At 51.6% G+C, this 13,329-nt stretch overlaps 1 protein-coding gene across 1 annotated transcript in view; it reads left to right on the plus strand.

Moving 5' to 3' along the window:
• RPTOR (regulatory associated protein of MTOR complex 1) overlaps positions 1–13,329 on the plus strand; it is a 98,599-nt gene that overhangs the window by 34,314 nt on the left and 50,956 nt on the right. The window contains exons 7-9 of the mRNA XM_056506076.1: positions 2,844–2,903; positions 6,150–6,250; positions 7,115–7,259. Coding sequence (XP_056362051.1) covers positions 2,844–2,903; positions 6,150–6,250; positions 7,115–7,259 — 306 coding nt within the window. The remainder of the gene's footprint in view (positions 1–2,843; positions 2,904–6,149; positions 6,251–7,114; positions 7,260–13,329) is intronic.

Here is a 13,329-nt window from a genome sequence, read left to right on the forward strand (position 1 = left end):
CCTGACCTGACCTGACCCTGACCTGACCTGACCCTGACCCTGCTCCTGACCTGACACTGAACCTGCCCCTGCTCCTGACCTGACCCTGACCTGACATTGCCCCTGACCCTGACCTGATCCTGCTCCTGACCTGACCCTGACCTGACCCTGACCTGACCCTGACCCTGCTCCTGACCCTGACCCTGCTCCTGACCCTGCCCCTGCCCCTGCCCCTACCCCTGACTCTGACCCTGACCCTGACCCTGCCCCTGCCCCTGCCCCTACCCCTGACTCTGACCCTGGCATTGACCCTGACCCTGCCCCTGACCTCAGGAGGGCTTTGGGAGCCCAGACTCTGCTCCTGACCCACAGCAGGCTGTGAGCTGGGCACTGGGGACAGCAGCTGATTAATGAGAACTGGAAAGGTGAAAATATTGTTGTGTTCTACTTATTGTGTTTTAGTTTCCAGCTCAGTATCTAGGTGTGCTCAGATTAAGGGATTTGCTGTTCTGGGAATTAGATATCTGCTTCCTCAGAGAGCAGCAATGGCACACAGTGCAACACAGCTTTCTGGAAACTGTCCTTTGCACAAATCACATTCCAAATATTGCAGCTGCTGTAAATAATGCAGCAGCTTTAAGCAGTGCTGGAGTGAGAGGAAGGGAGTGATAAACCAGGGAAAGATGTTCTGCAATGGCAGCCCAAGTTAATGAGGCAGAAGGTTGGACAAGGCTGCTCCAGAGAGCAGGAGCTTTCCTAAACCAGTGTTTGACCCACAGCAGGGAGCTGAGTCTGGAGCCCCAGAGCTCACAGCTCCATTCCCAGAGGCTCTTCCAGCTGCTCCTCTCAAGCTGGTGAGTTTGTGCCTGCTCCAGAGTGGAGAAACTTCAGGGCACTTTCTGGGCAGGGTTTGAACAGCAGAAGCCCAGGGACACTGCAGGTGGTGGAGAGAAATTGTCACCACAGCTCCAAGTGTTACTCAGTGCCCTTTGGAGATACTTGTGATTGATTACAGTTCTTTAAACTCCTTCTGTTGCACATTAGCAGCAAACTGAGCTAGTTCCTGTGGCCAGGCTCTGGTTTGGGTGTGTGAAGTTCTCTAGGAGAGGTTTTTTTGGTGGGTTTTGTTCATTAGATATGCTAAGAAAGGTTTTTTTTTGGATGCTGTGATCTGTTCAGGCATTTTCTGTTCCTCATCTCCATGGGAACGAGGCTGAGGGGGTGAGCAGGGCAGGGTCTGCACAGGCTACACCTGCAGGAGCATGAGAGATTCTCTGAGTTGTGTCTCAGGGTGTTACAGGAAAGGTGTTTGTGAAACTGCTCAGCTGGAAGCACATGGAGGGTGCCTTGGGAGCTCCTGGATAGTGAAGAATTCCCTCCCACCTCAATGCAGTGATGGGGAGTGTGCACTGCATGCTCAGGAATCCCATTCTCTGATGGGGGGTGTGCTCCTTTTGTGTTCCCAGTCCACTGGCACTGTTGTAGGTGTGGGTTTATCATGCAATCCTGTAAGTGATAAGTGCTGCTGTGGCTCATTGGTGTTTACTGATGTTAAACACAACAAATGCAAAACCAGACCCTCTGCTGCATTCTAAGAATTTGATCCAAGCTGTAATGAGGTCCCAAAGCTGTTAACCAAAAATAAACCCTTTATCTTCTCTAATCTGGGAATATTAGCACCTTCCACTCTCCCAAGCTCTGTCCAAGCTGGCCTGGGACACTCCCAGGGGCAGCAGATGTCACCTTGCAGAGCCCTCCTGCTCCTTCCAGGCACCACCAGGAGTGTTGAAGAGTCCAGCCCCACCCCAGGGACCTGCCTGGGGCTGCCTGGGAGGGAATTTCCCTGCATGGTTCTGTAATGCACTGTTGTAAGGATTTTCTATTTCAGCAGATTGCACAGGGATCCCACTGCAGGTTCCTTATGGCCTCTCCTTCTGCTGGATGATGCAGGAATCAGGAAAGCAGCCTGGGGACCATGAGCTGTCCAGAGCTGTCCCAGCCCTGGGCTGCAGTGGGTGCCACAGGAAAACTGGAGTGCTCCTCAGGGTCTCAGAAATGTCTTGTCTTTAACAAGCAGTTGTTGTCCCCTTTGGCTGGGGAAAGCCCTTTTGGGCACAGATAATGGGCTGTGGTAGGAGGGGTGGGATTGCTGAGCCCTTGGTGTCCCCAGAGCTCTGCAGTGTCAGGGCAGATGTCTGAGATGGCACTGGGGGCTGAATTGCTCCTCAGGTGGATTCCTGGGGCAGCAGGCTGGGAGAGCAGCCCTGGCAGAGGAGCTCATCCCAAGCTGGAATTGCTGCTTCCATCCCAGAGCTGTCCCTGCTGCCCAGGCAGTGTTCCCCCTGCCCACACACTCCTCTTCAGCAGCTTTGGGGATTTTCCAGGCACTGCTGACAGGACTCCAGGGCTGCTGTTCCTGGAGTAGTGGGATTTGTGAGGCTGAGGAGATGGAGTCAGCAGATTTGTAATGAGATAACGGGGGTGTCTGGGCCTGCCACGTTCCTGCAGTGCCAGGTGTCACAGGGAAGCCCAGGCAGGGCTGGTCTTTATTCCAGCACACAACCCCTGCTCAGCCTGCTGCTCCCCAGGGGCTGTGTGGAGGCTGGAGCCTTTCCCCACAGTGTGCTGGAGCACTTGTCACCCTGACAGCTACAATGGCCAGCCCTGCCCCCTGGGATGGAATCACCCCACAGCCACCAGGGGGACAAATGCTGGGGCCTCCTTTGGCTCGTGCTGTGCTGAAGTTTCCCACCCAAACAGCAGGTTAAATGCAGCAGCAGTGCAATGAAGAGCCCTCCTCCTGCATCCTCTCCCAGAGCCTCATAAACTCTCAGTTATTTGTTCTGTTTGCTGCCTCTCCCCAGGTTCTGCATGCAGAAGAGTGTCAGGCTGGTGCCAGGAGTCACGCTGGATTTGATAGAGAAGTAAGTCAAATTTGCTGTGATTGGTGTGTCCTGAAAGGGGCTGAAGAGCAGAAGAGTGAATTCTTAGCAGGGAAGTGTTGCAGAGTCCCAGTGAGGTGTGCATGCTGTGGGGAGGTGGAGCTGCCAAGGGCACCTTATCAGAAATGGGGTGAGATCACATCAGCTCCAATTTCCTGTGCCATTTCTGCCTGTTTTCAATCAGCTGAGGCTCAAAAAGCCTCTCAGTGCTGCCAGCCCTTCCACACAGGTCTGTTGGGCTACCAGGCTCATCAGCACTGTTAGGGTTTTTTATTGTGCTAATTTTATAGGGGGAAAATCAATTATTTCCTCTCAGCTGGGGGAGAGAGGGATAATTTTATGGAGCTGTATTTCAGAGATACTCACTGGACCAAAATAAAACTAGAATTTACAGCTGACAGGGCAGAGACAAGCCCTGTGTGTCAGAGGTGTCAGAGTGGTTTTCAGGGAAGGGATTCACCAGTGGGTGTTCCTCCTCTGACAGCTCTGGGGGAAAATGTGCTGGGCTCTGGGTTTCCTGTGGCCTGGGGGAGATGGGAGCAGGAAGGAAACTTCCCTGGGCTGTGCTGAGGTGTGCACAGGTTTGGGATGAGGAGGAGACTGAGGCCACCTCAGGCCACTGCATAAACAATGGCTGTGGGATGTTAATTAATTAGCAATTGCTGCAAGAGTGTCTCTAATCAAAGACTGCTGAGGTCACTGGAGGAGTGAGCCAGGCAGCTCTGACTCAGCCTCACACAGCACTTGGGTGTTAAATCCTCTCTCAGTGAAGGTTTCCTGGCACAAATGGGTTTTTGTTCAGGCTCTTGGTTGTGCTGTGCCACGTGTGTGTTCCAGGCTTCTCCAGGGGAAGGGTCCCTGTGCAGATCCAATATTTAAACTCATCATCTTCATCTGCTCTTGTATCAGTTTTAGAGAACACAGACTTTTATTACAGTCTCAAGACAGAACTGGAATAATTCCTGGATTGCCTGTGTGTATATTGTAATTTATAATTCAGTTGTCTGTAAAATTGGGGAAGGTTTCTATTGCAATTAAGCTGCAGGCTTTGAGGCTAAATGGAGCTGCACCCTCTCTGAAGGGCTCCAATTTCCAATTATCCAGGCTCAGCCCATGTCCTGGCCAGGGAACGTGTGCTGGCTCCTGATGTGCATTTACATCACACATCTGAGATGAGGCCAAAACAATCCCTCAGCTTAGAAATAAAGATCTTTGCTGGAGCCAGACAGTGAAAGATAAAGGAATTTTGATGGAGTGTTGGGAATTTGGGAACTTCTGGCTGTCACCTCGTGAGATTTTTGTTGGCAGCATTTCTGTCCACGTTCCTCCTGCCTTGGGGGGACTTTTCTGTTTGATCCCAAGACTTCAGATCATCTGTGCAGGAGGTGTGGCTGCTGAGTGACATGAAATGGGCTTTGTTCTGCTTTTCAAAAATTTGGGAAAAAACCTAAGGAATGGTTTATGGGAATAAACCCATGGTAATGGGAATCCTACACTGGGTGCCAAGGATTGGGGATGTACAGGGGTGCTTTAATCTCTGCTGCTGCATTGGGCTCCCACTCCAAAGTCCCACTCTCAGGAATGGTATATGGCATTCCTGGGATTTTCTTCTTGGGTCCATTGTGCAGGAGGAGGGAATCCTAAAGAAAAAATCCCCTGAGAAGGGGAAAACAAAAAAGAAAAAAAAAAAGCCTTGAGAGCTGTGAAATGGCTGTGTCTGAAAGCCCAGCTCAGTGTCTGTCCCTGAGAGCTCCTGCTCCCTCTGTCCCTCCTGTGAGTGACACAGGTGACCAAGGGCCCCTCTGGGTGTCACCACGTGGGGGGAGGTCCTGCTCCAGCTGTTCTGCACCAGCACCACACCCATAAAAGTCACCAGAAATAACAGATGTGAGACTAAAATGAATGTTTGTTTCCACTTGAAGCATTATCAAATGTCAGGGGCTGGAAATTGCTCATGTTTTAATGTCTGTTTATTATTTATAGTGGAAGATAATTCATGGTTTGCCTTTGCACCTGGCTTGGGCAGCTTTCAGCCCCTTGATTTCCTTGCAGGAGGCTCAGCAGGAGATGTCAGAGGTGGTTTCTGTGTCTCAGTGGTGCTGCTGGCCCTGGTGGCAGGGGCTGCTCAGAGCCCTGGGACCTCCCCAGCCCTGGGAGCTGTGTGGGTGTGACCTGAGGAGTTCCCTGTGACCTGAGGAGTTCCCTGTGACCTGCAGGAGTTCCCTGGGCACCCCTCAGCTCTGCTGTGCTGTGGTGGCTCCTTTGTCCCTGTGCCAGGGGCTCAGCAGAGCAGCACAGGCTGCTGTGAATGCAGAGTGAGGCTGCTGCTCCCAGGGATGGTTTTCATGGCAACACTGTGCTCACATCCTCCTCAGCTCCAGCACAGCCTCCCCGCTTTGTGCTCTCACTTTGGGCACACCTGGGCACACCTGGGCACACCTGGGCACACCTGGGCACACCTGGGCTTTGTGCTGGCACATCTGAGCACAGCAGCTCTGAGGCTCCTGCCTGAGCTGCTCTTGCCAGGCCAGGAGGTTTCACCCAGAACCTTTGGGGCTGGGAGAGATCTCCAGGATCAGAGTGCAGACTGTGCCTGATCCCCCCTGTGCCCAGCCCAGAGCACAGTGCCAGCTGCAGGGATGGGCACCCAGAGCTCCTGGGCAGCCCCTGCAGTGCCTGGGCTCCTCCCCACGGGGGGATCCCTGTCTGGGAGTTGCCATCACAGTGTCAGCTGAGTGTCTGCCTTGCTGGGGGAGCTGAAAGGATCCCCTTGGCTCCCCCTGGCCTGGGGAGCTGTGCTGTGCTGCACAGGCTGTTCTGCAATGCAAATATTGATGGGGAATCCTCCCAGAGCCTCTGTGGCCTCGTGTTCCCTGTGCTGCTCCAGGGGATCCATTAGCAAACACTGTTCAGAGATGTCTGCTTCTCCTCTGATACCAGACAGACAGGAATTTTTCATAAGATGTTAATTTCTGGCTGCTTTAGAGCTGTGTTTATACACAGGAATGGTGCTGCTGCATGTGTCAGAGGAAAGGCTTCCTGCCTTGGTCCTGGTACTTCTGACACATAAAAACCTGTCACAGAAAGGAAATTGGGTTAAATTTGGATTAAATCCACAGGATGTCTTAGTTGCTGCATGTTTCTGAAACTTCCTCATCCTATTGCTGATACTTTCTCATGAGGAAAAGGCAAATAGCAGGGGTCTTATTAAGGATTTTATACTTGTAGGATTCCTGGAAGGCTGAATGACAGGAGAACTCCCCTGGGAGAGCTGAACTGGATCTTCACAGCCATCACAGACACCATTGCCTGGAATGTCCTGCCCAGAGGTGAGGGGCAGGGAGGGGGTGAGGAGTCAGATCCATGAGACACTGAAATGGGGAGGAAATTAAACCCTGGAACTGGAAGAACAGATCAGGATGGAGCTGAAAGCTAGTTTGTTTTTTATTTGTTCTTTTTACCTGAGCTTTGCAAAGACCTGATCATTAGAACCCAGAAAGGGTTTTTCTGTGCTAACACAATTGTTGTGGCTTGAATAATTCTCCTTCTTACTGGATTTGTACAGAGCAATCTGTTTTCTTGCAGCCTTGGTTAGTAGCATGAATAAAGGCTTTTTTCCCCCTCTTTGCTGGTAAGGCAGTTTTGTTTCCCATGGGTAACTTCATCCCTCATTTCTCTACCCCTGTTGTGCTCTGAATTGCTACTTCTGGAGCACAAGCAGCCAAATTTGTAAACAGTTCTCCAGCCCTGCTCTTCTAATGCTCACATGGCATCAATTCTTCTCTGCCCTGTAGAAAAGAGCACATTTGCTATCTTTTAGGATTCATTTTGGCTTCCCATTAGCACATCAAACTTCCAGTTAACAGATGGATAGTTCTTCATTAAACAGTACACAGAGGTCCTGTTCTCCCCCAGTAATTTTCCAAAAACTTAGTCAGGATGAGCTGAGACACCAAAAGAGGGAATTGATCCAGAAAAGGCAAAAAAGGTAGAAAATGTTGAATTGTGTTAATGTAGGATGGAGTGGCCGTGGTGCCCTGAGGGAGCTCTGAAGGCAGAACTTCCCTTCCCTTCCCTGGTTGTGACCACATCCCTCAGAGCTGCTGGAGATTTGTTACAAAACAAAACTGGTTTTGTGCCTTGAAGCCTGTGGCTGGGCTGTGAGGTGTGGTGACCCTGCAATCTCTTGGCAGATCTCTTCCAGAAGCTCTTCAGGCAGGACCTGCTGGTGGCCAGTTTGTTCCGGAACTTCCTGCTGGCCGAGAGGATCATGAGGTCCTACAACTGCACCCCGGTCAGCAGCCCCCGGCTGCCCCCCACCTACATGCACGCCATGTGGTGAGTGCAGCCCTGCCCTGCCACAGCTCAGCCTGCCTGCTGCATCCTGCATGCTGCACTCCTGAATCCTGCACCCCTGCATCCCTGAATCCTGCATCCCTGAATCCTGTGTCCCTGAATCCTGTGTCCCTGAATCCCTGCATCCTGCATCCCTGAATTCTGCATCCCTGAATCCTGTGTCCCTGCATCCCTGAATCCTGCACCCCTGCACCCCTGAATCCTGCACCCCTGAATCCTGTGTCCCTGCATCCCTGAATCCTGCACCCCTGCACCCCTGAATCCATGAATCCTGCATCCCTGAATCCTGCATCCCTCCTGCATCCTGCACTCCTGCACCCCTGCAGCCCTGAATCCCTGCATGCTGCACACCTGACCCTGCACCCCTGAATCCTGCACAAATGAATCCTGCATCCCTGAATCCTGTGTCCCTGAATCCCTGCATGCTGCACACCTGAATCCTGCATCCCTGCATGCTGCATCCTGCACACCTGAATCCTGTGTCCCTGCATCCCTGAATCCTGCACACCTGAATCCTGCATCCCTGCATGCTGCACACCTGAATCCTGCACAAATGAATCCTGCATCCCTGCATCTCTGAATCCTGCACACCTGAATCCTGCACACATGAATCCTGTGTCCCTGAATCCCTGCATGCTGCATCCTGAATCCTGCACACCTGAATTCTGCATCCCTGAATCCTGCACACCTGTATCCCTGCATCCCTGCACTCCTGAATCCTGCATCCCTGCATCCCTGAATCCTGCACACCTGAATCCTGCATCCCTGAATCCCTGCACCCCTGAATTCTGCATTCCTGAATCCCTGCACCTCTGAATCCTGCATCCCTGCTTCCCTGAATCCTGCATCCCTGAATCCCTGAATCCTGCATCCCTGAATCCTGCACACCTGCATCCCTGAATCCTGCATCCCTGAATCCTGCATCCCTGCATCCCTGAATCCCTGAATCTCTGATTCCCTGCATCCCTGAATTCTGCATCCCTGCATCTGTTCCTGCACCCCTGCATCCCAGATTTCCTGCATCCTGCATCGCTGCACCGCTGCATGCTGCATCCCTGAATCCTGCATCCTGCATCCATCCCTGCATCCCTGCACCCTGCATCCCTGATGCCCCACATCCTGCATCCCTGAATCCCTGAATCCTGCATCCCTGCATCCTGCACACCTGAATCCTGCATCCCTGAATCCGACTCCCTGCATCCTGCATCCATCCCTCAATTCTGCATCCCTGCATCCCTGATGCCCCACATCCTGCATCCCTGATGCCCCACATCCTGCATCCCTGATCCCCACATCCTGCATCCCTGCCCGTGTCCCAGGCCAGGCTGCCCAGAGCTTGCAGCACCCTGGGATAGTGGCAGGGGTCCCCTCCAGCCCAGACCCTTCCATGATCCCACCTGAATCTGCTTCCCTGCTTTGGTCTGGATCAGGCATGGAGCAGCTCATGGCAGACTAACACCCACCTCCAAAGCTGCTTCTGCTCTGGGCACTCACATTTATCCTGGCATTCTGTGGTGCAGGAGCTTCAGTCCAGCCCTGTCATCTTTCCCTCCAACACCACAGAAATAAATGGGTTATCTGCTGCCTTTGTTTTCCCAGGGTAAAAATGGTCCCCAGGGGTTCTGGGGGGTGGGAAGAGCCCCAGAGGGAAAGATCCTGAACTTGTGTTGCTGAAGTAGAAGAAATCCTGCTGTGGAATTCCTCTACTTCTACTGTTGCTTTTGAGATGATTAATGGAAATGGAGGTGGCACAGTTTTCAAAAAGCTGTTAAATGTAGTTCTGCCCATCAAACCAATGTCCCTCGAACAATTGCAGTAAAAATAATAATAATAGCAGTAATAACAACAAATCTGGCTCTTATTTTCTTACTGACTGTGATTAATAGAGCAGCTCCAAATTGGGCCAAGTACAGAGTGGGGCAGTGACACTGAGGGGACAGAGCAGAGCCTTGCTGAGGGCTGAGGGAGTGACAGCTGAAGGAGCTGGGGGTCCCAACCTGCCTGCACTTCCTGCAGCTTTTTCATAGGTCTCCTCCATAAAAATGTGGAGGAAGGTGAAGGTGGAGGGTGGTGGTGAGTGAGTGCAGCACTGACAGCAGCACTGAGAGCTCTCAGAGCAGCCTGGGGAGAGCTGAGCTTTAGGGTCCCTCCCATCCCCAACATTCCCTGGCTCCATGGTGTGGTTTCTGTAGGGAGTGGAGCCAGGCTGGCAGCAGGGAGCCCCAGGAGCCTGTGCAGGTGCAGCAAACACTGAGGAGCCATTGCTGGTACCACAAAGCTGCTTGAATTATTGAAAATCCTGCAGGGGACTGGGGAGCCTTTGGCTGGAGTTGGGCAGCTGAACACTCTGAGTTCTGGGACGTGGCAGACAAGGACCCTGAGTGCTTTGGACCTGCAGGAAAACTGCTTCAGGCACTTGGGAATGGGATGAGCTGTTGTGTCAGTGCACCTAGGGCTGGGACAGAAGGGCAGAGCAGGAAAAGCCACCCTGTGCTGGCCCTGGGCTGCTGCTGGCCATGGCAGGGCTCCAGCAGCTCCAGCCAGCAGCTGCAGTTTGCAGGTGCAGGAGGGGAGGACACGGTGTTGCAGCAGTTTCAAAATTAAACCAGTAAATTTCTGCAGTTATTTATTGCTTGCTTTTTTGCCAGCATATTAAAAATCTATATTTTCTGCTCCTTATAGGGACATCATTCATTCTTACTGCCAGCCTATTAAAAGCCTGTGTTTTTGGTTTCCTGTGGGAATGTGACTTGACTTGGAGCTGGTGTTGCCATCCGTGGGTTGAGCCACAGGAATGAAACTGGGAACTCCTGGATCCCATTTTGTATCTCTCAGATTCACATGGCAGCACAGGGGGGTCTAGAAACACATTTTCTGTGCTCGTGTTGTGGTTCTGGAGCACAGTGGTGCTGGAAATTCCTCTGGGATGGTGCTGGAGGCACCTTTGTGAAGCCCCTCATGGCACAGCACCATTGCTGCTGCTTTTTAGGATTTACAAGAAGAAATTCCCTAAGAACAGGCACACAAGGAGCTCATTTCCATGTCAGTCCTAAACACTGGTGAGGTGGAGAGCAAGGGAGCAGGGAAGTGGCACACTTTATTCAGTGCCCTCCAAAAAACGTGCAGTTTGCAGCAAAGGGGAAAATTCCACTTGTGTCCGAGGTGCCTCAGTGCCTTACTGGGAGCTTTTAGTCAGGACAGATTTAGAAACTAATTTAGGGCTCGTTTAAATATTTTCTAAAAATAATGACTTGTCTATCACCTTTCTAATGGCTCCCTGGTGTGGAAGCTGCAGCCCCATTTCCCAGTTTGGGTGAGATGAGGGCAGGGCAGTAGCCACAGGGTGCTGGGAGGATGAAACTCCAGCCAGGGGCTGTGGGGCTCCTGTGGAGCCTGAGCTTTCTGATGGGTGCTGTATCCAGACTTCTCCCAGGTTTTTGGTCCCCAGGCAGTGTTCTGGGGAGCAGGTCTGGCTGCTGTGACAAGATGTGCCCATGGTGGGAGCAGCACTGCAAACTGCCCCTTTTTACCTCCTGAATGATTCCCTCTGCCCATTCTGGGGCACAGAATCAGCCTCTGCTCTCAGCTTGCTTTGCTCACCCCCATCTGTGCCTGGGGGAGTTCCCCAGGTCACTCTGGGGGTCTGGCACAGGTGTGACACCAGTGCTGGGGCTGCTGGAGGCAGGAGCTGCTCTGCCTTTTTGAAGAGTTAACCTTGCCAAGTTGGTGTTCTGGCAATTCATCTGGGAGATCACTGAATCCTTTTTAGCTGGAGCTGGAGCAACAGTGAGAATTTCCACTTTTTGAGGGATATTTGACCCAGGAGCTGTCAGTCTCCTCCCTTGACCAAGAAGAGCAAAGTGCTTTGGAGTCAGGAGAGCTGATCTGTGGCTGTGCACCCTGGACAGAATCTGGCACTTTACCTCTGCTTTTCCTCCTTTTATTGGCTTTTGTTTTATTGCTCAGCCCCCTCCCCTGGGGCAGGGGCTGCCTGTGTTTGTGTGCTGCCTCTCCCTGCAGGGTCCTGGCTGTGCAGGCAGTGCTCTAGTGCAGGATTAATATGAACATTAATATTAATATGCATTGATTGGCTGTGCTGAGAGTGGCTCTGTCTATTGTGCACCAGCACAGAGCTCTGTCAGCACCTTGATCTCTGTGATGGATTAGGGTTTGTGCATTACTGCTGGTGCCAGCTGCTTTTATTCACAGCCATTGAAAAGGCCTAATAATGTGTTTGGAAATATTTCCTAACACAGGTCATATATTAAACCCCAAGTGCCTTAATTATGCTTTGGAAGAGCTACAACCCATCCCTAATAGAAACACTGTGGTGTGTTTGCAGGCCATGAAATTGGGGTTGAAAGGAGTCATAATGTACTGCAAATGCAACAAGCTGGAGATTGGGGCTGCAGACAAAACCATAACACAGCAATTGCAGGTGGAGCAGGATGGATCAGGGCTGCTCAGCCATCCCTCAGGGAAATGAGAATCCTGCAGCTGCACCCAAGCACTCCCTGCCTGGCACAAGAAAGTGATTGTTTGAAGAGGTATTTGGAGCTGTGTGACGTTTGAAGGATTGGATTAGTTCAGATTACACTGCAACCAGATATTTTTTGTGTCTGTGTGCTAGTCTTAGCATCTCCAAGTCCCATTATTGGACTATGGAGTTTTGATGTGGGACAGAAATAGCAGAGCCTGTGCCCTAAGTTGTGGCTGGGGCAAGGGGATGTGCTGGGAAAAGAAAAGGATTTCAGATTTGTGCCAGATATTCACAGCAATAACCATTTTTTAAAAATAGCTGTGTCTGAGCTGCTTCCCAGCTGTGCCCTAAAGCAGCTTAGGGAGGTGATGGGTCACTGGCACCCAGGTGAGCTGGGCTGGGATCTGGGATGGGGTCACACAGGGCAGGGCTGGCACTGCACTGGCACAGCAAATCTGGAGTCTCTTGTCCCACAGCTCCAGGAGCTCAGAGATGTTTCATGGTTCAGAAATGGGCTTGAGAAGGAGCAGCTGCCCCAGGACTGCTGCTCCAGGCAGAACTCCTGTCCCTGCACTGTGTGCTGCCAGCTGATATCCACCACCCCAAGGAAAGGAGAACATTGCAGGACATCAAGGATACATTATTTAAAAAAAAGGACAGAGTTAAAAGCATTAGACATTGAGTCAGCCCTGAAAGTTTGAGTTAAGGAAAATCAGAAAATCAGCAAATCAGCCTCCAGGAGCTGCCAGCTGATGGGTACTGTGGGTGAGGCAGACCAGGCTCACTCTGGGCTCAGTTTCTGCTCCCTGAGGGTTTCTGGGGCTTTCCATTGCCTGGCACTTCGTGGGCTTGGGCAATAACCCAGTCCCTGAGCAGGGCTGGACTCTGCCTTCTGTCCTTTGCTTGAAGCCCAGACTTTGCAGCATCTCTGGGAACAGAGGCAGCTGATGAGTTCACATTCAATTATTAAACATTAAACAGTCCTAGTGTAGTGAAAGGGTGTGGGGCTGGGGAGAGGTTCCCCCCATAGACCATTCCTGATAAGCAAAATCACTTTTTTTAACAGAGTCCATCTTCCTGCTTAGGAGAGCTTTTCACTTTGTGCAATTAATTCAAGCTACTGTTAAAAAAAATCCTCTTGAGCACTTTCTTTCATAGAATAACTCAGCTGAAGCCCTGGGGTGTTTCACAGGGTTGTCACCCGTGGATACATCACCTGTCAGGGTGGAGCTGTTGGACAGAGCAGTCAGGAGGGAGGGAGATGTTGATCCCTGTGTCCCAAATGCAGCACAGACAAGCCTGGCAGAGCCCTTTGCAGAGTCTCTTCCACAGGTGCCATTGATCAGCCCTGGCTGTGGAGAGCAGCAAGGGGAAGGTTCCACCAGTGTGGTTTTGGTTTTGGAGGCTTGAGGGGGTTGGCAGGGGCTGGGAATGTTGGCTCTGTGGCTCCTGTGCTTTCCAGCCTGTTTATAGGAGCATCAAAAAGAGATTTCATTTTAATCTACTCAAATCTCTTTTTAAATTTTTTGTTTGTTCTTTCTGGAAACACTTAAACCCTTTGAGGTCTGACCT

The sequence above is a fragment of the Oenanthe melanoleuca genome, chromosome 18 (genome assembly GCF_029582105.1).
Source record: "Oenanthe melanoleuca isolate GR-GAL-2019-014 chromosome 18, OMel1.0, whole genome shotgun sequence".
NCBI classification, from domain to species: Eukaryota; Metazoa; Chordata; class Aves; order Passeriformes; family Muscicapidae; genus Oenanthe; species Oenanthe melanoleuca.